Source organism: Puma concolor, chromosome B4, assembly GCF_028749965.1.
Source record: "Puma concolor isolate L17-30 chromosome B4, mPumCon1.1.hap2, whole genome shotgun sequence".
In the NCBI taxonomy this organism is placed as follows: domain Eukaryota; kingdom Metazoa; phylum Chordata; class Mammalia; order Carnivora; family Felidae; genus Puma; species Puma concolor.
Genome location: NC_141673.1, coordinates 138,382,574 through 138,405,177, shown reverse-complemented (window position 1 = coordinate 138,405,177; position 22,604 = coordinate 138,382,574). Strand labels below are relative to the sequence as shown.

The 22,604-nt window shown below is 41.3% G+C and overlaps 2 protein-coding genes across 8 annotated transcripts in view; one reads left to right on the top strand and one right to left on the bottom strand.

Moving 5' to 3' along the window:
• Positions 1–3,812: 3,812 nt before the first annotated feature.
• Positions 3,813–15,395, bottom strand: LOC147579548 (uncharacterized). Its single transcript, XM_086715150.1, has 4 exons — positions 15,189–15,395; positions 13,719–13,797; positions 4,305–5,968; positions 3,813–4,090 (listed from the first exon to the last, which is right to left on the bottom strand). Exons 1-3 carry the CDS (start codon positions 15,393–15,395, stop codon positions 5,247–5,249), a joined length of 1,008 nt encoding a protein of 335 aa, XP_086571276.1. The 3' UTR covers positions 3,813–4,090; positions 4,305–5,246.
• TASOR2 (transcription activation suppressor family member 2) overlaps positions 5,330–22,604 on the top strand; it is an 82,040-nt gene continuing 64,765 nt past the window's right edge. For 3 of the 7 annotated variants that reach the window (XM_086715035.1, XM_086715036.1, XM_086715033.1), the window contains exon 1: positions 15,612–22,598. Coding sequence is in view for 1 of the 7 variants with exons in the window: in XM_086715034.1 (XP_086571160.1) it covers positions 15,401–15,405 (5 nt within the window). In the remaining 6 variants the exon portion in view is untranslated. Of the gene's footprint in view, positions 5,467–13,372; positions 15,406–15,610; positions 22,599–22,604 lie in introns of those variants that run through there. The other 4 variants (XM_086715038.1, XM_086715041.1, XM_086715034.1 and 1 more) reach the window with 4 other exon arrangements.

The window sequence follows — 22,604 nt, the reverse complement described above, 5'->3', positions numbered from 1 at the left end:
TATCAGCAACAAACCATTGTAAATTAAATTTTCAATCATCATAAAAATATAGAGGTAAATATAACAATGTGAATAATACCTGTACACTTAAAGATTTAATATTGCTGGGAAATTTTAAAAGACCTAAGTAGAGATATCATGTTCATGAAGATGGAATATTAAGATGGGTAATTCTCCCCAAACTGATCTATATATTGAATAGAAGCCCAAACAAAACACTAGCAGTTTTCTTAGATAGAAAAGTTAATTCTAAAATTTATGTGAAAATTAGACTAGCCTAACATATATGAAAGTTAGACTAGCCTAAACATATATGAAAAAAGAACAAAGTTGGAAATTATGCAAATTCAAACCATAACACACCCTCCAGAGTAATTAAAAAAGCGTTGGCAGTTGGGGCACCTGGGTGGCTCAGTTGGTTAAGCTTCCAACTCTTGATTTCAACTCTTGGTCTTGCAATTCATGAATTCTAGCTCTGTGTCAGGCTGTGCTCTGACAGTGTGGGGCCTGCTTGGGTTTCTCTCTCTCTCTCTCTCTCTCTCCCTCCCTCCCTCCCTCCCTCCCTCCCTGCTTCTCTCTCTCCCTCAAAATAAATAGACTTTAAAAAAAGTTTTAAAGTGTTGGCAAAAATGTAAAGCAACTAGAATTCTCATACATTGCTTGTAGGAATGTACTTGGTAAAACTGATTTATAAAACATTTGGCATTATATTTTGAAGTTGAATATACATCTTTTTTATTGCCACAGTGATGTTGCATAAGAAACCACCCCAAACTCAGTGGCTTAGGACAACAGCATTCTCATTCTCATCAGTCCTCAGGAGGTCTAACATTCTGCAAATCTAAGGTGGGTTTATGCTGCAGGTTGGATTCACATCTGCTCCACACATTTGTTCTGAAGGCCCAGGCTGAAAGGGCACAGTTATTTGAGACATGGTCTCCTTCTGTGCATTATCTGAGCTCAAGAGTCAAATGAACTATATATGGATATTCAAGATTCCTGTTCATAACATGTCTGCTAAAAGTCTATCAACCAAAAATATTCACATGACTAAGAGCAGTAATAGTGGAGTAAAGAAATAAACTTGGCCAGCACCATAAGGAGGGAGGGAATAAATATTTGCTGAAACAATTCCAAATTATGTCAGTATGGTATACACCCAACATAAATGGTGTACATGTGCACCAAGAGACATGGATAATAAGAATGTTCAAGCAGAATTATTCATAACAGCCAAGAACTGGCAACAATCAAAATGTCTGTCAACAGTACAATGGAGGAGTGCCTGGCTGGATCAGTCAGTAGAGCACGAGACTCCTGATCTCAAGGTTGTGAGTTCAAGCCCCACATTGGGCATTGAACGTACATTAAAAAATAATACAATGGATAAAGAAAATATGCTATAGCCACATCTGTATAGCAATGAAAATGAAAGAATAAGTATCCACAAAAACATGTCTCACTAACCATGTTACTCCAAAGAAACTTGGTACAACATCATTCAACTTATGTGAAGTTCAAACCACAGGCAAAACTAATGAATGTTGAAGTTTAGGGCTGTATGTTTGGGCACTAAAGCTAATAAGGCAGAGATGATCATGGGAGTTAGATTAGTGGTTAGGTTTGATGGTAGGGAAGGTGGGTAGATATTGATTGGGAGTTAACACAAGATGGAGCTTCTCAGGTTTAGGCAGCGTTCTATTTCTTGACCACAGCGTTTCATGAATATTTGGTTTGTGATAAATCAGGGAGTTGTACATTTTGGTTTTACGTATTTTAAAAATATTCTATTTCATTCCATTTCTACAGCCAACCCTCTTTAGTTCTTGAACACACTTTGTTTCATTTCTAGGGACTTTGCATTTGCTTTGCCTTATGCCTGGAAAGCTCTTCCTCCGCATGTTCCAAGGACTAGTTTGGTCTGTTTTTACTATTGAGCTTTCACATCAAATGTCCCTTATTCAGTGAGATCTTGCAGCTCTGCCTCTCCTGCCCCTGGCTGCCAGCCTCCAACCCCATTCTCCAGCATTTCCAGCTTGCTTTTCAAAGCAGTACTGTTAAATGAAATTCTAGTTTTGTTGTGGTGAGGTTGTGGTTTACTTGTTAAAGTTTGATATCCACTTCTAGAAAAAGTTCCATTATATGCAGGGTGCTCGTCTAGCTGTTCCCAACTATAATCCTAGTGCTTTAGCAGCTGGCAAGAGTAAACAATAAAAGCTGTTATTTTTTTTAAAGGTTTTTCTTTTTTTCCAAGTTTATTTATTTATTCAGAGGAAGAATGAATGGGGGAAGGGCAGAGAGAAAGAGAGGAAGTGAGAGAATCCCAAGCATGCTCTGCACTGTCATCACAGAGCCCAATGTGTGGGGCTCAATCTCACGACCCTGGGATCATGACCTGAGCTGAAAGAATGGGAGGTGAAAGCTATTGAATTAATAAATCTATTCCCAGCATGTGGAATAGTGCCTGTTTTCTCATATCTGTAGTACTTAATATCTCTCATTTGTAGAATTAATGCTATATGTGGTCCCTTGTAACCATGTAGAAGAGTTTTCCATGGGAAAATACTTAAATATTACATGCACTTAAATATTACATGTATTTAAATATGCACTTAATTACATGCACTTAATTACATGCATTTAATTAAATATTACATGCATGAAAATAGAAAAAAAACTAATTCAAAACGAAGTCAGGAAGCAATGAAGGGTTCTCCATGAGCACCACTCCTGGAAGCTTAGTTTATTTTTTTTATTTTTTTAATTTTTTTTTCAACGTTTTTATTTATTTTTGGGACAGAGAGAGACAGAGCATGAACGGGGGAGGGGCTGAGAGAGAGGGAGACACAGAATCGGAAACAGGCTCCAGGCTCTGAGCCATCAGCCCAGAGCCCGACGCGGGGCTCGAACTCACGGACCGCGAGATCGTGACCTGGCTGAAGTCGGACGCTTAACCGACTGCGCCACCCAGGCGCCCCAGTTTATTTTTATTTTTAAATTTTTTTCTAAAATTTATTTATTTATTTTTGAGAGACAGAGACAGAGTACAAGTGGGGCATGGGCAGAGAGGGAAGGAGACACAGAATCCGAAGCAGGCTTTGAAAGGGCGGGCCTACGCCAGCCGACTCCATCTTGTTCTGTGTCCTTCACCTTGACCACACCTCCTCCCCTTGAGTAACCCCCCCCTCACCTGCCTAACAGGACTCGGACCCTTCCCCAGGACCCTTCCCCAGCCAATCGGCTGAGGCCATAGCCATTACCTCACCAACTGCCCCAGGCCCCAATAAAACCTTTGTCCTTTTGAAACTCGCTCTCTTTCCCTGGTATCTCACCGCTGCGTCGGTGCAGGTAGGGGATTGAGCTCGAGCTAGCTCGAATAAAGGCTCTTTGCTTTTGCATCGGACTCGGCTCCCTAGTGGTCTTTGGGGATCACGAATTCTGGGCATAACAGCTTCAGGCTCCAAGCTGTCAGCACAGAGCCCAACGCAGGGCTCAAACTCACAAACTGTGAGACCATGACCTGAGCCGGAGTCAGATGCTCAACCAACTGAGCCACCCAGGTGGCCCTGGTGGAAGCTTACCCCAGCAGGAAGATTTTTCTCCTTCCAGACAATAACCCAGCCAATGAGAACTGATCACAACATCTCCTCCAATGAAATGTCACAACTCCCTCTCCCAACTTCCTCCTTTATAAAACTACACGTTCCTCCTTTGTCCTTTGGATTTGCCTGTAGTTCACCACCGTGTGCCTGTCTTGAATGACATTTTGTTGCATCCACACCACTCCTGAAACAGAATGCTACTGGCACCAGTGACAGTCAAAACAAAGTTTATTGTAATCAGAGGCAAGGCAGACAGATCGGGACCAACACTCTTGATCAGAGTGCGGCCTCGAACAGTCGGGGTAGAGTTTTTATAGCCGATCACATCATTTTATCATCACCTGGGAACAGAACAGAGAAACAGTTCCCAGATGAGTTAGAAACAGTTGCCGGATGAGGTGATTATTTCAGACTTTCTGTGGTTAAGTTGCAACCAGTGGATCTCCTTGACCCTGGCTCTGAAGTTCTTTTCTTTGAAGTTTTGTTTCCTTAATTGGTGAAGCCTGGGGCGCCTGGGTGGCGCAGTCGGTTAAGCGTCCGACTTCAGCCAGGTCACGATCTCGCGGTCCGTGAGTTCGAGCCCCGCGTCAGGCTCTGGGCTGATGGCTCAGAGCCTGGAGCCTGTTTCCGATTCTGTGTCTCCCTCTCTCTGACCCTCCCCCGTTCATGCTCTGTCTCTCTCTGTCCCAAAAATAAATAAACGTTAATTGGTGAATCCTGATTTACAAGAGTATGAAGCATAATTTACAAGAGTAAAGCAAGGCTGTTATATTTCAAACTACAGCGTCAACACAAAGCTGTTCTCTCTCAAGCTACACGTTACCCCTACACTACAATTTAACCCTTACAATTTCGTCTGTTTATAAATAAGCCTGGTAAAATTACAGTTCTATTTTTCAGGTTAACACTTCAACTTTTAAGGTTATTTTTAGGGCTGTAACATTTATTAAGCTACAAGGTTTTATAAATGTCGCTTTGGGGCAAGACAAAACAAGTGTCTCCACCGCACCCTCACGAGACACGATGGGAGACAAACATCCCAGCCCAACGCAAGCCAGAGGCTGGAATATACGCAGAGCCATCATGGCGGCCGGACATGTTCCCGGGAACGTCTTCCGCATCCGGCCACGCACCAAGCCCTGGAGACACCCCGCTCGACTTCGCCCGACCCGCAGCTGCGCACGCCAGACTCCGTACTCCAATCCCAGTGCTCGCTGAAGCGTCGCGCCTGCGCAATGGGGAGAGGCGAACGCCGCGTGGACGCCGGCCGCAGCCCGCGCCTGCGCATAGATTCCCACTCAGTGATTGGCTCCTGCCTTTCATCACGGTTCAGTTTTCACTTTCTCTTTTTTTTTTTTTTTTTCCTCCTCCTCCCAAGCTCTCCGGTTCCTGAGGCCAGGGGTTTTACTTCCGGTTTCGTGCCTCTGTGTCTGAGGTAATCGACATGTTCTCTCAGGCCGGGGCGCGTCTCGGGGTCCGTTCTTTCCTATGAGTTTCTGTGGCAAGAGCGACATTTGGCTGACGAGCGTGGCGGTGCCTGCGGGCTGGGCGCCGGGGCCGCCGGGCGCTGCCGGCGTCGGTGCGGAGGGGAAGGACGCGCGGCGCGCCTCTGGAGAGCCTGTGCAGACCGCGCCGACGGCTCCCTCAGGAGGTCCCGGAGCCGGCGAGTCGGCGGCCGGGGAGAAGGACGGGCTCGGCGGGTGGTGAATCAGCCCGGAAGTCCCTGTCACATTCGGCCGCGGGGACCGCGAGGGAGGAAGCGCCTGCGTGGAGAAGCGGGTGGCTGCGAGCATGGGGAAGAAACTGAACCAGAACCTGAAATTCCGGGGGGCGGCGGCGGCGGCAGCGGCAGCTCCGAAGACAGGTGAGCCTCTCCCGGGCTGGGCGCCCCTCGGTGCACCTGGCAGGCTGGCCGGAGGAGCCGCCGTCCTCCCGGCGGGCGCTTTCGCGGAGGCTCGTCGGGGCTTCGCTATTGTCACTCAAAACCGGTTCTAATTGACGTTTGCCGTCGCCTGCTTTTCTCGCTTGCCGGGTGCCAGACGCTTCCTTGCGGGTTTGCTCGGGGCGGGGGGCGGGGTGGATTTCAGGCTGGCTTGGGCGGCGCTGCTCCTTCGAGGAGTCCACCCTTGGTCGCCCGCGGCCGTTCGCGGTGCTGCTGGCCGAGGGACCCCAGCTCGTGGCCGCGACGTCAGCATGTGACACGTCCGTGGGGGGGCTTCCGGAGTGCTCTTTCCCCCTGGGAGGCGCAAAGTCCAGGGCTGTTGAGGCGCGTCCCCCGAGCTGCGCGTCCCCGGCGGGCGGTGGAACGATCCGTACTCGGGCGAGCTTGGCTCCCCGCGCTCCCCGGGCTCCCCGGGCTCCCCGAGCTCCCCGGGCTCGGAATGGCTATTCGGTCGTTTTTTTTTTTTTTTTTTTTTTTTTTTTTTAAGGCTTGTGTGTGAGGTCTGCCTCTCGGGTTTCCTTCCTTCTGGGTGAATCCAAGGCGGTGCGGGACCTTTTCTTCCTTCGCGCAGGGCTGGAGGGAGGGGGTCCGTGCACGGGGCGGGTCGTTGGGCAGAAGACTCCAGGGGCGCCCAAGCTGGGTGGTAGTTGTGTCTGTGCACACCCACCCCGCGCGTTCAGCCACCCAGCCGCGTTGCGTCGGGGAACGCGGCACGTTAACCTCGGGGCTTGAGGAGGACGCTTTGCACATCCTCAGGTTTCACGGAATCCGTACTGGTCTGTTTGAAGTCAAAAGCTGAAATAGGCCCGCCTTACCCTTCTTTTACTTTCCCTGTAAGGTCAAGTTAGGCCGGTGGGGTTCATGAGCAAAAAAATACACCATGAACTTAAGTGTCGAGAGAGTATACGGTGTTACTGGGGTAACGTGAGCGATCCAAGGGCCCGCTGGTGCCTTAAGTGTCGGAAGGGGGAAAGGGGTGTGAGATTGGGAGGAAGCCGACTCCGGAGTTTGCTAACAAAGCAGCTGTGACGACACTCTTCAGTTGGAAGACCTGCCTTCTCGAACTGGACAGGGCCAGGCAGCGTGTTCAGCCCATCCGTAAATGACTAACCCAGACTAGAGGAAAGTAAAAAGGGACCAAGTGTACATGATGACTGTAGGGAAGACAGAGAACAGTGTTTGAAATGTGGGGTTTTCGGGACATTTGCCCTAGTGTAACCGGGTCTCTTTAAAAAGAGCTGTATTGCAAGCATCTGCTGAACTCCAGACATAGTTGCTCAAATGAATTAAAATTCCCGAAGTGCCTAAAAACACTCGAGACGTAGTGTTTGTTAAATACACGTAGTATATTGTCTACTTAGTGTAGTTAAATAGGTAATGGCGTCTTTACCATTACCAAACGGGTCTTTTATTACCGGTGGACATTTATTTTCAAGTTTTACGATGTTCTAGTTATTTTTTTTCTTGTGACAAGCAATGCATCGTGTGCCAGTGATAGTATTTCTGAAGAGTTGATTCCCTATGAGAATGCTGGCTATTAATGCTGTTAAATTGTCCTCAAATAGTGTGTCCTTAAATATCTACTATCTAAGGGTATGCTTTATTTCCCTGCTAGCTAGCCAGCAGTGGATGTTAACAGTATTTCTTTCGTATCTTACTAATTTTCTAACTTGAAAATAACATCTTATTTTAATTTTTATCTTCCTTGGGTGGAAGGACATTTTGGCTGGGTCATAATCCTTGCCTTCCCCCCCCCCCCCCCCTTAATTGGGTTCAAAACTCTTTGACCCATTTAGCTACTACCGCACTGTTTTAATTATTGTAGCTTTGTAATACATTTTGGTACTTTCTTTTGAAAAAAGCTTTGGGCTTTTTTTGCATTTTTCTTCCAGGTGAAATTTAGAACCATCTTTCCAAGTTCTATAGAAAATCTTGGGATATTGGCATATTGTTTGTGATTGCATTGAATTTATAGATTAATTTGAGAAGAGACATTCTTTTGAGTTTTTCCTTCTAGGAGAGTAGGTATGTCCCTTTGTTTCTTCTATTAAAATTTTTGTCGTGAAGTATACCATTTATATGTACTGTTAAAAAAAAAAAAAGTATATCTGTGTGCCCAGCTTAACAGGACATCACAAGCACCTTACAAACTTTTGTGTGTGCCTCTCCCCAGAAGCGTGTATTGCTGCCCCATCACCATGGTCATCCTGAATTTTGTGTTACTTATTCCCTTGCCTTTCTGTGCAGTTTTATCACTTAGGTATATATTCTTAATCAACACGCTGTTTACTTTCACCTGTTTTTGAATTATGTGAATCACTTAAACATTATGTTTCTGAAATTCATCAGTATTGAAGCATGTGCCTGTAGTTCAGTAATTCAGAAACTCTTTGGTCTCATGACTCCTTTATGATCCTAAAAACTGTCGAGGGCCCTAAAGCGTTTTTGTTTATATGGATTATATCATGTTAGTTATTAAAACTGATTGATCTTAAGTATAGTAGATACAGTATCTATTGGTATATGTATTGGCACCTCTAAATAATGATAATAAGTCTCTTACATCTTAATATAAATAACATTTTAATGAAAAAAAACTATTCAAAAATTAGTGACAAGAGTGGCATTGTTTTTACATTTTTGCAAATACCTTTAATGTCTCAGTATCATGTCTGCTTCTGCATTCAATCTGTTGCAATATATTGTTCTGGTTGAAAGTATATGAGGAACGGGCACCTGGGTGTCTCAGACAGTTGAACATCAAACTTTGCCTCAGGCCATGATATCACAGTTCAAGGGTTTGAGCCTTGCGTTGGGCTTTGTGCTGACAACTCAGAGCCTGGAGCCTGCTTCGGATTCTGTGTCTCCCTCTCTCTCTGCCTCTCCCCTGCTAGCTTGCTCGCTCACTTGCTCTCTCTCTTTCTGTCTCAAAAGTAAATAAACATTTTAAAAAATGAAAAAAAAAAAAAAAAAAAAACAGAACCAAAGTATGTGAAGAAAATCCAGACTCACTCAGCTGTGTATTTAGGAAAGGGAGAAATGTTTTAATAACCTTTTAAGATAGTTATATTTTTCTCTGATACTCCTCAAAGCCCAACAGTTTCTTTAAAGGTTAGCTGTAGTGTAAAATTTGAAGTCATGTCAGTGAACTTCTCAAACTCTGTGACATGAAAACCCATTGGTCTATCTTGAATTTGGAAGGGATATTTCATCTACACATTGGTCATGCAGTGGATACTAGTCTATTGAGTTATGTAGACCTCTCAAATTATGACACATTGCGGTATGTATCAAAGAACCCACTTAAGCGTCATCACCACTTTGGGAACCAGCGCTGTAATACATTCATTTTCATTGAAGTATAGTGTATAGTAATCTACCATACGAATGTGTTAGAAATGGATTATATGCTTATCCGTTTTATTCTTTATGAACATATTGGTTATTTCCAACATGGGGCTGTTATAATTAGTGCTGCCGTATATATTCTTGTTCATCTTCAAGTGAGTGTATAGAATACTCTTCCTTGGGCATACTAGTAATGGAATTGCTAGACCCACTAGGAGGACATGCGCGGGTTCAGTTTCATTAGGTAGTGTGTAACTTTTTCCAAATTGTAGTTTTGATTTATTCTCCACTAATTTTGAATGAAATCTCTCCACGTTTGGCATTGCCCAGGTTTTTAATTTTTGCTGGTCTAGTGGAAATGAAACGTTATTGTGGCTTTAAACTGCATTTCTGTGATTATATAAAAGAAGTTAAATGTTTTTTTGTGTGTAATGTTTTTTGTCACTTTTTCTATTGGGTACTTGTTTTCTCTTATTCATATGAATGAATTTTTCTTACATGTATTGTATGTACAAGTTGATGAACTCTATTGTTTAAAAATTAGAATAATTAAACAATTAAAAATATATAAAGACATACACAGAAAAAATCTTTCCTGTACTATCCAACTCATTCCCCAGTGTTTGTTTTTTTTCCAGTGTTTGTTTTTATATTCCTCTTTCTTTAATGCATTTTTTTAGACATTTATTTATTTTTGAAAGAGAGCACAAGTGGGAGAGGGGCAGAGAGAGAGGGAGACACAGAATCTGAAGCAGCCTACAGGCTCCCAGCTGTCAGCACAGAGCTGGACACCGGGCTCAAACTCACGAACAGTGAAGCCAGATCATGACCTGAGCCGAAGTGAAGTGAAGTCGGATGCTTAACTGACTGAGCCACCTAGGTGCCCCGCTCATCTCCATTTAAATTATGTTCTTCCCGTGAGAGGTCTTTTAAGATAGTACAGAGACAGTCGCCCAGAACACATCATAAATGTCTGCATTCTACAGGCAGGAAACAGATGAAGTATTCAGTGATATTTAGTGTGCTGCTTTGAACCCCATCCTTTGGTTATCTTAAACAGTTGCATTATTTTTGTTTGTGTTTTATAGTTTTTGTTTTTGTTTTTGTTTTTGAAAGAGCGGGAGGAAGGGAGGGTCAGAGACACAGAATCCAAAGCAGCTCTAGGCTCTGAGCTGTCAGCACAGACCCCTGATGTGGGGCTTGAACCCATGAATCGTAAGATCATGACCTGAGCCGAAGTCAGATACTTAACCAACTGAGCCACCCTATATTCCACTTTCTTAATCTGATTTGTGCTATGCTACATTTTTTCCCCCACTTACCAGTATATCCTAGAAGTCTTATATGCAAATCAGTATATAGAAGGCATGCTCATTCTACAGAATAAGAACAATAGTCAGTCATAGATCATTTGTTTCTGGTCTTTTGTGGTTAAAAACAATGGTGCATGGAGTAATTCTGTAGAATTGTCCTTTTGTATGTGAGCAGGTTTTTCTGTTATATTAATTTCCAGAACTGTGATTACTGGGTTGAAGGTTAAATGCTTTTGAAATTTTGAGAAGTATTGCCAAACTCCATTTCCTGGGATTTTGCACTTACCTGCGGTATACTGAAGTAACTGTTTTCCTAAAGCACCCTCCCCCTTACCTACCCCCCCCCCCCCAGGATGCATTGCTAAACTCGTATGTTTTGACAGTTTGATAAATCCATTTACAGATCATTATGACTGAGCATCTTTTCATAAGTTTAAAAGCCTTTTTTTTTTTCCTTTGTACTGTTCATATCACCTACCCATTTCTGTTTTTTATTGGGTTGTTGGACTGTAGGACTTCTTTACACATTCTGGGTACTAATGTTTTACAGTTAAATGGGTTGCAAATACCTTTTCTTTCTGTGATGTAATTTTAAAGATTTTCATTTTGTGTCTGTATACTTGGGATTCTTAATTGTGAGTAGTGTGGAATATAGATATAATTTAATTTTATTGTCAGTAGATAACCAGTTGTGGTAGAATTTACCATTGAATCCACTTGCGTCTGAAATTTTATTGGTGGCAAATTTTTGACTAGTGATTTAATTTTTTTTAGTGGTTACAGGATTACTGAACATTAAAAAAAATTGTCAATATTGATTAGATTTTTGTAGGTCTCTATTTTGTCTGAATTTTTAATATTTGTAGGCACAGAGTTGTTAAAAGTACCCTCTTGCTATTTTTAATGAGTGAAGTGTATGTAATTATGTCTCCTTTTATCAGTTTTGATGTTGAATATTTTTCCCTTCCCTCCATACTGTTAATTCATCTTGCTCATAGTCTGTTATGCTTCATGATTTTCTCTATCATACATTTCTTTTTGTGTTTTTTATTCATTTGTTAAAGTCTTTGGAAAAAGTTATAGACTCAGGCACTTGTATGTTTTTGATGTCTCTTTTAAAGAGCATCTGTTGGAATTTTTAAATGCAGTTTTAGGGGCGCCAGGGTGGCTCAGTCAGTTAAGCCCATCTCTTGATGTCCGCTCAGGTCACAATCTCACGGTTTGTGAGATCGAGCCCCATGTCAGGCTCTGTGCTGACAGCGTAGACCCTGCTGGGGATTCTCTCCCTCCCTCTCTCTTTCTTTGTCCCTGCCCCTCCTCTATCCACTCTCTTACAAAATAAATAAATAGAAAATTTTTTTAAAAATGCAGTTTTAAGGCATGGGACATATAACCTATTTACATTCACTGTAATTGCTCTTATTTTGTGCTGTTTGTCCTGGCTGTTCTATGTTTCTCTTCTCTCCCTTTTGTTATTTATTAAATATTCATTTAATATCTTTATCATTCCATTTTCCCCATGTCCTAGTTTGGAAAATAAACTTTTTTTTTCTTTTTATAATTCTCCCATAAATATGCATCCTTGACATTTAAAAACCTAAAACAGGGGCACCTGGGTGGCTCAGGCGGTTGAGCATCCTGCTTCGGCTCAGGACATGATCTCGCGGTCCGTGAGTTCGGGCCCTGCGTCGTCAGGCTCAGTGCTGACAGCTCAGAGCCTGGAGCCTGCTTCAGATTCTGTGTCTCCCTCTCTCTCTGCCCCTCCCCCACTCATTCTCTCTCCCTCTCTCTCTCTCTTTCTCTTTGTCAAAAATAAACATTAAAAAAATTTTTTTTAACCTAAAACAAAGCAGAACAACAATACTTTTACCTTCCTCTTAGACAATACAAGAACCTCAAAAATTTAACTTCACTCAGCCCCTGTATGACTTATATGTTATCATATATTTTAATTTTTTAAATAATATTCTTACCAGACAGAAGGGGGCCTGTTTAGAATTAATGTTGTGTTTTACAGTTGGTGCTTATTTACATTTCCCCACATTTGTACTACTTTTCTCTATTGCTGCTTTTATCTTTTATTTAAAAAAAATTTTTTTTAATCTTTATTATTTTTGAGAGAGAGAGTGTGTGAGCAGGGGAGAAGGAGATACAGAATTGGAAGCAGGCTCCAGGCTCTGAGCTGTCAGCACAGAGCCTGACTTGGGGGTTGAATTCAGGAACTGTGAGATCAGGACCTGAGCTGAAGTCTGACGCTTGAACGACTGAGCCACCCAGGTGCTCCAACTGCTTTTATCTTTTAGAACATCCTCTAGGGCCCTTTTCCTTCTGTTCAAAGAATATCCCTTGGGATGGCTTTTACTGAAGGGTCATTTGATGATGAACTGTCCCTGCTTTTGTTTGCCTGAAATTGTCTTTGTTTCACTGTCATTTACGGAAGATGTTTTTGCTAAATAGAGTGGTTTCTGTTGGCAGTTGTTTAGTACACTGAAGATCTCCTTCCTCATTCCTTCGTTTTTTTCCATTATTGCTATTGAGAAGTCAGCTGTCAGTCTCTCAATTCCTTTTTCTCTGGCTGCTTTGGTATTTTTCTTTTTGTCTTTAGCTCTTGCTATTTCAGAGTAATGTATCTTTATCTTGCTTGGAATTGTTTGGCTTCTTAAATGCATAAATTAGAGATGTTTTGAAATGTGTTTGTTGGCTATTCATAATTCCTGAACTGTGAATTTCCAATTCTATCTTCTGTTGATCTGTCCATCTTAATGTATAAATCAGTCTTTTATAATCTGTGTATATAGTAAATATTTTCTCCTGTTCTTTTGCTTTTCTCTTCACTTTGTCTCTTACAGCCTTCCCCAACAGAATGCATTGCCAAACGCATGGATTTATGATAATCTGATAAGTGAGAAGTGAAACTTGACAATGAAACTCTGGAACTAGTCTTTTGGGAGAAGGGGTAGGACTATGACTACCGTTTCTGTGCTTTCATCGTAAATGGTTTTTTTAGACGTTTCTTCTTTTTAGACCAATGTTGGTAAAGTATATTTTTATAGTTTTCAAATTAATTGGTATAAGTTGTGTATAACTTATAATTTTAGAAATATCTTCCCTGTATTTGTGGTTATAGCCTCCTTTTTCTGATATTTAATTTTTCTTTCTTGATTATATTTGCTACAAGGTTATTTCATTTATGCTAAAAGTAACAGTTTTTATTGATTAACTCAGTTGGCCTTTTGTTTTTGTTTTAAATTTGGCTTCTCTTTTTAAAATTACTGCTTTTATCATAAGAAATGTCTGGGGCATACTTTGTTTTCCCTTAATAAGATTTTAATAATACTTAATTGGATAATTAAATCCCTTGCTATATTCTGTGTAAAGACTCACTACTTTCCTTGGCATGGTGAAATGGACCCTGTTTAGAACTTTTTGAGTACACCTGCTCCCTCCCTCATTAGAATATTCAAGACCCCAACTCCTGAGATCCAGTTTGACCAGTTGAAGTACCTGCTTTACCTGTGGTTATCCTTTCTCTGGGAGCCACTGTCAGCAAAGAGGCCTCTTCTTTGCCCAGCGCATTTGGAATGGGATATTTCTAGGGGTGTGAGCAAAAAAAAAAAATCATTTTTGTTATGGCACAAATTAGGTCACTCTCTCTTTCATCATATGTGACAAACGAATCCAAAGCAGGTTTGAAAATGTAATTGTCCCTGAGAAAAATTTATTCTTAGGATTTTCTTGTAAGAGGTACAAAACTACCTAACAATGTCCTTGTAATAAATACAGGAGTAAGTGTCATGCAGCCATTTCATTGCAGGCTGATAGTTTAAGGCACAAATTAGTTAATCCGGTTTGATAAGGAGCCAGAACAAAGGTCAGTTACTTTCTACAGATGTCTAAAAATGACGCCATATAAACTTCGAAATGGTTCCAGTAAAAGGTGCATAATCTTGAATGTGGAAAGTATAGTGTCCAAAGAATCTATAGAGCATGGCAAGAGAGAAAACAAAATTTGGTAGATACAAGATTATAAGGACCTGCTTGATATACAAAAATACTTTTTACTGTCAGAGTGGATTCTGAGGATGTTAAACCCGTCTTTAAAAATTGAATGTTAAATACAAAAGTAAATGAAAGTTAAATGAAAATGTCATAATGCGTGGGTAGATCTCATTTCACACAATGGATATAATCCTCCAAAAATGTTTTTTTTTTTTAAATTTCTCTTCCACTGGATATACTAAATACCCAAAGTGAGTTTGTTATTTTAAATACTACATAATTAATAGACGTGATTCATTATGATTTAAGCAATTTGCTTTGTGAGTTCAGATTTTCCTGAATGTTTTCTATATGTACAACACAATAGTGGTAATGATTCTCTAGGATCTCCTGATTAGATTTTCCTCTAGCAAATGCAGATGTGGTTTGGGAAATGCATGTGGATGTCTTCTCTAACTTTGTTAAAACATGAGTCAAAAGCAAAGATGTCCTTAGGTCAGGCCAAATACTTCATGCCCCCTCCCTCAGTTTTAATTTTGGTAGATTTTGTTAGGGCTGCGGGGCTGTGTGTGTGTGGGGGGGGGGGGGGGGACCCCCATCCTGACCACAGGTGCTTGATATCAGCATCTCCTGGAGTATGTGGAGTACTCAAAATCATGTTCTATAGACCTATTTTTGTAAATTCTACAAGAAAGCCCCATGAAACTGTAACTGGTGGATTTATATAGACGATACTGGGAAAGCTTTATAGGGGCACTGATTTGGAATAATTGGGGATCACTGTAGTGAAAAGGCCTGGATTTCAGCTTAGATCTGAGGTTTGCCATCCGTCATCACGGCTGAGAGCCCGTGGGCAAGACCCTTGAAAAAATGGAAGCTTAGAACAGTCACTGTAAAATACCTATGAACACCTAGGGGTATTGGGAGACCTCAGAGAAGGAGGAAGGACCAAGGGCGCTCCGCTCAATCCGCCAGCCCTGGAACCCGATTGCAGCTCTCACGACCGCCTTGCCGGGGTCTGCACCTGGGGGTCTGGGCCCTGCGCCTACGCCGTGCGCCGGCTCGCGGTCGGCGGTCCTCGTTGACTTTTAAAAGGAGCAGCCCCGCGCCGCCCTGGCTGCCGCACTGGCCTCTGCTGGCGGGAGAGGGCCGACCGGGCCGGCGGGGCAGGGGCGCAGCCCCCTGCCCCATGTACCATGAGGTGAGGGAGGGGCCGGCCCCCAGCGCGGGCTCGGCCCCCCACTGCTGCCAGGGCGCCCCAGCTGGCCGGCCAGCTGCCTTCCGCAGCGCCAGGCACCAGCGAGACTGGAAGGGACAGACTAGGTGTCTAACCTTTAGGGGACTTTAGGGAATGAAGCTTTGGGGGGGGGGAGGGGCTTCAGGAACAGTTTGGAAGGGGGAGGGGCTTCAGGAACAGGTTGGAAGGTCCTTAAAGGCTTCCCGAGGTCCTTGCTCCTCAGTCCTCCCTGGATTCTGTAAGTATGGTGGTGAGGAAGCCCTTGCGGAAATTTCTAGAGAGCAGGATTGCTTCTTACAACTCTCCCGTGTGTGCAGACGGTCCGTGTTTTAGGTCATCTTCTGAAATGTAAAACAGTGATACGGGTGTATTGTGCTTCGTTCACATTTGCTTTTTTATTCCTTCTGTGTATGATTATCTGGGCATGAGAAAACATTTAAACTTTTGTGTCTGGCAAACTTTTTTATATCTTTTAAAAATTTTGTGAAAATCCTACCTTTCTCATTCCATAGTATGTTCTTTTTTTTTTAACAGAACACTTTGTTTATGGGGCTCCATTGTTTTGCCTTATGGCAACTGTTATTTCCACTTGTTTTCTTTACTTTGTCTTCATATTTAAAAAAACTAGCTTGCTTCCACTTAGGGCTGTAGGAGATCTCTCTCTCTCTCTCTTTTTTTTTTTTTTTTTTTTTACAAAGTGAAAATTGCTTTATTTCCCCCAGATTGTATTTATGCTTATGTCAACTTTTAGATAATACAAAAAGTTACAAAAAAACAAAAAAATTACCTATACTTGACCCACCTAAAGATAACTTGGTATTGAGTACCTCCCGTGGTGCTGTGAGCTCTGCTGGACACTGGGGGACTCTGGTGAACAAGAGAGAGTATCTGCCTGCATAGATCTTACAGTCTGGTGGGGGAGATGAGCCCCCAAAAAGGAAATTGATAAAATAATTGCATGTTGTAATGAGTGCTTTAAAGAAAACACTAGTGCTTTAAAGAAAACAAGGTTTCTCTGAGGGAAAAACTTGTAGATTTCACTAAAGGAAGAACAGGAACTAAGCCATGGACGGAACAGGAGAAAGAACGTTTTAGTCAGAAATAACGGCATATGCAAAGGTCTGAAAAGAGGAAAGAGCCTGAATCAGAAAGATCAGTATAGCTGGAACTCAGTGGTAAGTCAGGGGAAGGTGGATCAAGGTGAGTAGAAAAATGATCTGGAAAATGAATTGATTCATTACATAAGTGTTTATTGAAACCTTATTGTGTACCAGGCACTGATCTAGGCACTGGGGATACAGCTTGGAAAAGGACAGATTCCCTGTACTCATGAAATGAATAAACTAGTGCTGAGAGGATAACCAAATAAACAAGAAAGATCGTGGATGTTGTTAAGTGTTATGCGGAAGACGACCGTTGTTTAAACTGTGGTGTGTGTTCTTAAAGATGTATGGGTACATATGCTTCTCTTTTGTAATTTGCTTTTCTTTCCCCTAAACAGTTTATGGTAGGACATTTTTCTGTGTTATTAAATAAATCTTTTATTTGGGAGCATCTTAGCTTGTTTTTTTAGATTAAGTGTGACAGATAATCCATAAATTAAAAAAACCCTCTTCAACAAAAATTTGCACATTATAAGGCATCGTAATATAAACAGGTAGAAGGTAACTTCGTTTTGACAGTCTGCCATTTGGTTTCTCTTCTGCGTCACCCCACCACCCAGCAGCCTCTCTGTGGTTGTCTTCCACCTATCGATGTTGTTAGTTAAATGTTTGGATTTCCTATTTATTGAACCAATTTTTAACAATCCTATAATGAATCTGGATTGATACCTGTTATCATTTTCACATCCTGATGGATTCTTTTTGGCAGTGCATATGTTTTAAGATTTTAGTTATCTGTATTCATAAGAGAGGTAAATCTTTAATTTCTTTTTTTATGCTTTCTTTGTCAGACTTTGGTACTAGCATTTGACTGCTTTCAAGATGGGAAACTTGGTTCCTTTTATTGAGTTTTGGGACAGGTTAAATAGTCTAAATATTATGTACTCTTTTATTTAGTTACCAGTTACATATTTACTGTATGCCAGGCATTGGGTTGGATGCTGAGTAAGCAAAACAGAAATGGTTTCTGCCCCCATAGGGCTTGATTCATTGGGGAAATAGACATTACTGAAGTAACTATGAATATGTAATTGTGAATCATAACAAGTACTCTGAAAGGAAGGAAGAGAGTGCCGTGCGAGAAATATCATTGAAGATCTACTTGAGATTGTACTTTTTGTGATATGAAGACCTGCTTATTGAGTATATATGCACTAAAAGGTAATTCTTTTTAAGTGAAATATTTATTGGCTGTTTGATATATACTTAGGTCTGCGGCCAATACATTAAGTAAGTGAAGTCTTCATAATGATAAAAGTTAAAGTAACAACCACTGGCAATAGTAACTACCAGAGTTAGAGGATATAGTCCACATGTTTTAATTGAAGAAATTAAGACTTATATTAAGTAGACACTTGTAGTGTAACATGTCCAATTGTATACACCCTCTGGAAATCCCACTGAGGTTACAGTAAAACAATAAAGTTGTAAATCCACAAAAAGAGAATGGGAAAGTAGATGCCGGGTGCAGTCAGCTTTGGGAAACTAGAAAGAAGATGGTCAGGTGATAAGTGACTTTGTGGATTAGAGGATGCTGAAGGCTGAAGACCCGAAAGCCATCAAGGGGCAGGCGTAGTCCCACCAGGCAGTCTGGCAGCAGCTCAGGATTTAGAAGTACCGGATACTTGTCAAGGTGGGAATAAAGGGTGGAGTGGAAATAGAAGGTCTGAGTGATGATTTTTGTAGTTTTCATGCTCTGGATTCCCTTCCCTGCTGTCTGCACCCAGACAACTGTCTACCTCCCCTCTACCCAGACAGAGGACTGAAGGTTGACACTCAGGAGACGTTCACTGGGCATGCCAGACAGCAGAGGTAGGGGCAGAGCACCTCAATGAAAGTGAAGATTAAGTGAAAGCGTACTGAAGCGTGAAACCAGAACTGTCTTCCTGTGTGATTCTCAGAACTAATAGTCAAGCTTATGCTCCCTCTAAACAAGATATTAAAGGAATCTTTTCTGGGGAAACTTACCAAACCATGGCAAAATATTTAACAGACACGGACTTTGGGAGTTTGCCCGATTCAACAGCTGCATCACCATCAGATCATGTGAAAGAGTAAGGGCTGCTGGTCAAGAAGCACTGTTGATGCACCAGACTTTCAGGCAGCTTTAAGTGCCTCACGTGTAAACATAAATGGACAGCAGAGGATCCCCAGCCACTGGGTGCAAGTGTCTAACATGAAAGAAATCAAACAGGGATAAACAAGTAGGATATAAAAGGAGCTTGGTAGAAATAAATTTACTGCAGTTAACAGAAGAAACTTCAACCAAATAAAACTATAGCATCTTTAGAAATGATACGACATCCATGAAAGAAGAGGAGGTTCTATTTTTTTTAATTATTTAGAAAACAGAAAAGGGCTCTGTAAGAGCAGAAAAAAAATATGTAAGGATTGGATAATAAAGCTCAAGAACTCTCCCCCCAAAATAAAATGGCCACAAGCATTAGAAAATAAGGGTGTGAAGATAAGAAAGATAGAGCACCAGTCAAGGAGGTCTTTTGTCTTACACAGTGGGAGGAAACCACCATCTAGTCCCAGAACTGGAAGATGTGAGTTTGTGGGTTGAATGGGTCTTCTGTCTGATGCCCTGAAGAACAAAACAGAATGAAACCAAATCATCAGACTGAACGTATAGTTCCAAAAGGAACAAGGCCAGATTAGTTTTTAATCATTCTACTTCCATAAAGAATGGGAGGCAGGGGGCAGTTCTCAGACTACATTTTGAACAAGTGAAGGAGAAAAAGAAACCCGGTAAACTTGAATATATACATAAGTACTGTTCGGAAGCCCCAGCAGTTCTATGAGAAAAGGCAGAGTTGTGCAGAGGGGGCATAGCTCAGAAATTTCCAGCAGCCATCCAGTCCTGGCAGCAGTCCCATCCTAAAAGAATCGTTGCCTACCAGGCTGAGACTGAACAGCCGTATAGTGTCCATTAAGGAATGCAGAGAGGAATTGGCAAGTACCTGAGTGGCCCAGAGATCTTAAAATGAGCTAGCAAAATACTCCCTAGAAGTGAGTATATAACCTTGGAAAGCAAGGGATGTGTCTTCTTAGTGATCTTGAAGAGGAAAACAGCTGGAAGTACACACACCCTCCTGATCCACAGTACACTTGCAGGTTGACAACAAAGGAACCGTATTATTTTTTCAAAAATCCTTGGATGCAGGAACGAAGAAGGGGGAACTCCTAAATTAAGAAAACGGAAAACTGCTCTCACCCCTGCCTACATCCTGAGCATTCTGCTGGTTCAGGATAATTCATCTTGTTTAAATATGAAAAACAAGAATATGCACAACATCCTTACAGTGATACTGTGGTAGATTGCGTTTCTTTCTTATTTTTTTAATGTAGTATTTTATTACATTGGTTTTTAATTAATTAGTTTTTAGTATATTCACAAGGATGTACAACCATCATCACTATCAATTGTATTATGAAGCCCAGGGCTCTCCTCCTCTTTGCGTTCCTGCCCTGACTCTGCATTTCTTCCCACTAAAGGGACAGGATGATATCTTTTCCTCCCCGCTGACTTTGAGTTTGGCTGTATGACTTGGTGTGGGCAATAATATCAGGTAGAAATGACAGTATGTTAGTTTCAGGCCTGATAAACCTTAAGAGGACTTGGTGTTCTACATTTGTTCTCTGCACCTCTGCCATTTCCATGAGAAAAACATGCCTCTGCTAGTTCACTGGCTGAAGGAAGATGAGAGAGATATGGATCGGAGCTATGCCAGCTGGACTAAGCCTAATTCAGCCCACATTGTAGAAATGTGAGCAGTAGTAAATGATTGTGGTTGTAAGCTACTGAATTTTGAGATGGCTTGTTACTAAGCAGTAGTTAACTGATATAAATATGTGAGAAAAGGCTCAGGTGGGGGGATATGTACCACATATGTTCCTGCTCTGTGGTTCTTTGTTCTTCTATTCAATTAGCTTCTAATCTTTATTACTTACTTCCTTTGCTTATTTTCTTTGAATTTACCACTTCTCTGTTTTCTAAGTTCTTGAATTGACTCTTCAGTTCACTGATTTTCAAATGTTTTGCTTTAACATGTACGTTTAAAATTAATGGTTTTCTTGTAGTTTTTTCTTGTAGATATTTTGCATGTGCCTAAGTTCAGATAGGTGTTTTCATTGTCATTCAGTTCAAACATTTTAAATTTCATTATAATTTAACTTACGTCATTTATAAGTAGTTCTTGGTTTTTTGTTTTTGTTTTTTTTTTAAGCATGGGGCTCTTGAGATTAATTTTTTTATGGTCACATAAAATCCAGTAATTTTACTGGATTTGGGTCAGATGTTATATGCTATCTCATATCCATATTTGGTGCTAAACACATTTTAAGTATATAGTTCAGTGAATTTTGGTAAATGTGTGAACCCTGTGAGCAACACACCCATAAAAATATAGGATATTTATATCACCCCAGAAAGTTCCTTCATGCCTGCTTCACTTGCAATCAGTTTTTCTATTCCTGCCCTCTACCCGCAACAACCACTGATACGATTATCACTACAGATTAGTTTTACCAATTCTAGAACTTCATGTATGTATGGATCCTACAGTGTGTACTTTTTATGTCTGATTTCTTTTGTCCAGTTTAATGTTTTTGAGATTCATGCATGTATCAGCAGGTTTTTTTTTAAATCCCTGAGTAGAATAGTATATTGTATGAAAAGACCATAGTTTATCCAAACACCTATCATGAACATTTAGATTGTTTCCAGTTTTAGCTTATGTGCCCCGAAAGTTCGTGTACACATTTTTTTTTTATGGACTTAATGTTTCATTTTTCTTGGGTAAATATGTAGGAATAAAATTGCTGGGCCATAAAGTAAGTACATATTTAAGTTTGTAAGAAACTGGCAAAACATTTTTCCAATGGCAATATAGGTTTCTATTCCTACCAGGAATGTATGAGAGTTCCAGAGGTTCCTCATCCTTGCCAACACTTAGTATTCTCAGTCTTTCTAATTTTAGTCATTCTGGTGAGCAAGTGGCACCTCCCTGATAACTAATAATGTTGACCATTTTCCCACGTACGTACTTGCTGTTAGTATGTTGTTTGTGAAGTGTGTTTAAGAGTCCTTTGTATACTCTGGGGCCGCCTAGGTGGCTCAGTCAGTTAGGCATCCGACTTTGGTTCAGATCATGATCTCACGGTTCATGAGTTCAAGCCCCACATTGGGCTCTGTGCTCAGAGCCTGGAGTCTGCTTCGGAATCTGTGTTTCCCCTCTCTCTGTCCTTCTCTCCCTCACGCTCTGTCTCTCTCTCTCTCTCAAAAATAAATAAATATTAAAAAAAAAAGACTTCTTTGTATATTCTGGATACACGTCCTTCATAAATACTTTAATTTCTTAATGATGTCTTTTGAAGCTCAGAAGGTTTTATAATTTTCATGAAGTCCAGTGTATCAGTTTTTCTTTTATGAGAACTGATTTTTATGCCCTAAGCAATCTTAACCTGCCCCCTGGTCAGAATTTTCTCTTTTGATCTTTTTCTAGGAACTTCATAGCAGTAGCGGTTACGTTTATGTCTGTCATTCATTTCCGTTTGAATTTTATGGTTTGAGGTAGGGGTTGAGGTTCATGTTTGTTTGTTTTTTCTGATTTGGTGGTTATAGCATCATCTTTTTTCAAGTTGTTCTTTTCCTCTTGGGTTATATTGGCAGCCTTCTGACAGTTTCTGAGCTCTCATGCTGTCCCACTGATCTGTATGTATTATCGTTAAAACACCACAGTTGTGACTGCGTTAGCTTTGTGGTGATTCTTGAAATCAGGTGGTGAATCCTTCAAATTTGCCATTTTTTCTAAAATTGTTTTGGCTGTTCTGTATCCTTTGAATGTAAGTTTTAGAGTCAGGTCATCGGTTTCTGCCAACTGGGATCGTGCTGAACATTTATACATCAGTGCTGTATCTCAGCATCCCCCACCAAGGGCGCAAAGCTCTTTGGTTCACTGGAGAGCACAGGTCCTTCACCGGGAAGCACAGGTCTTT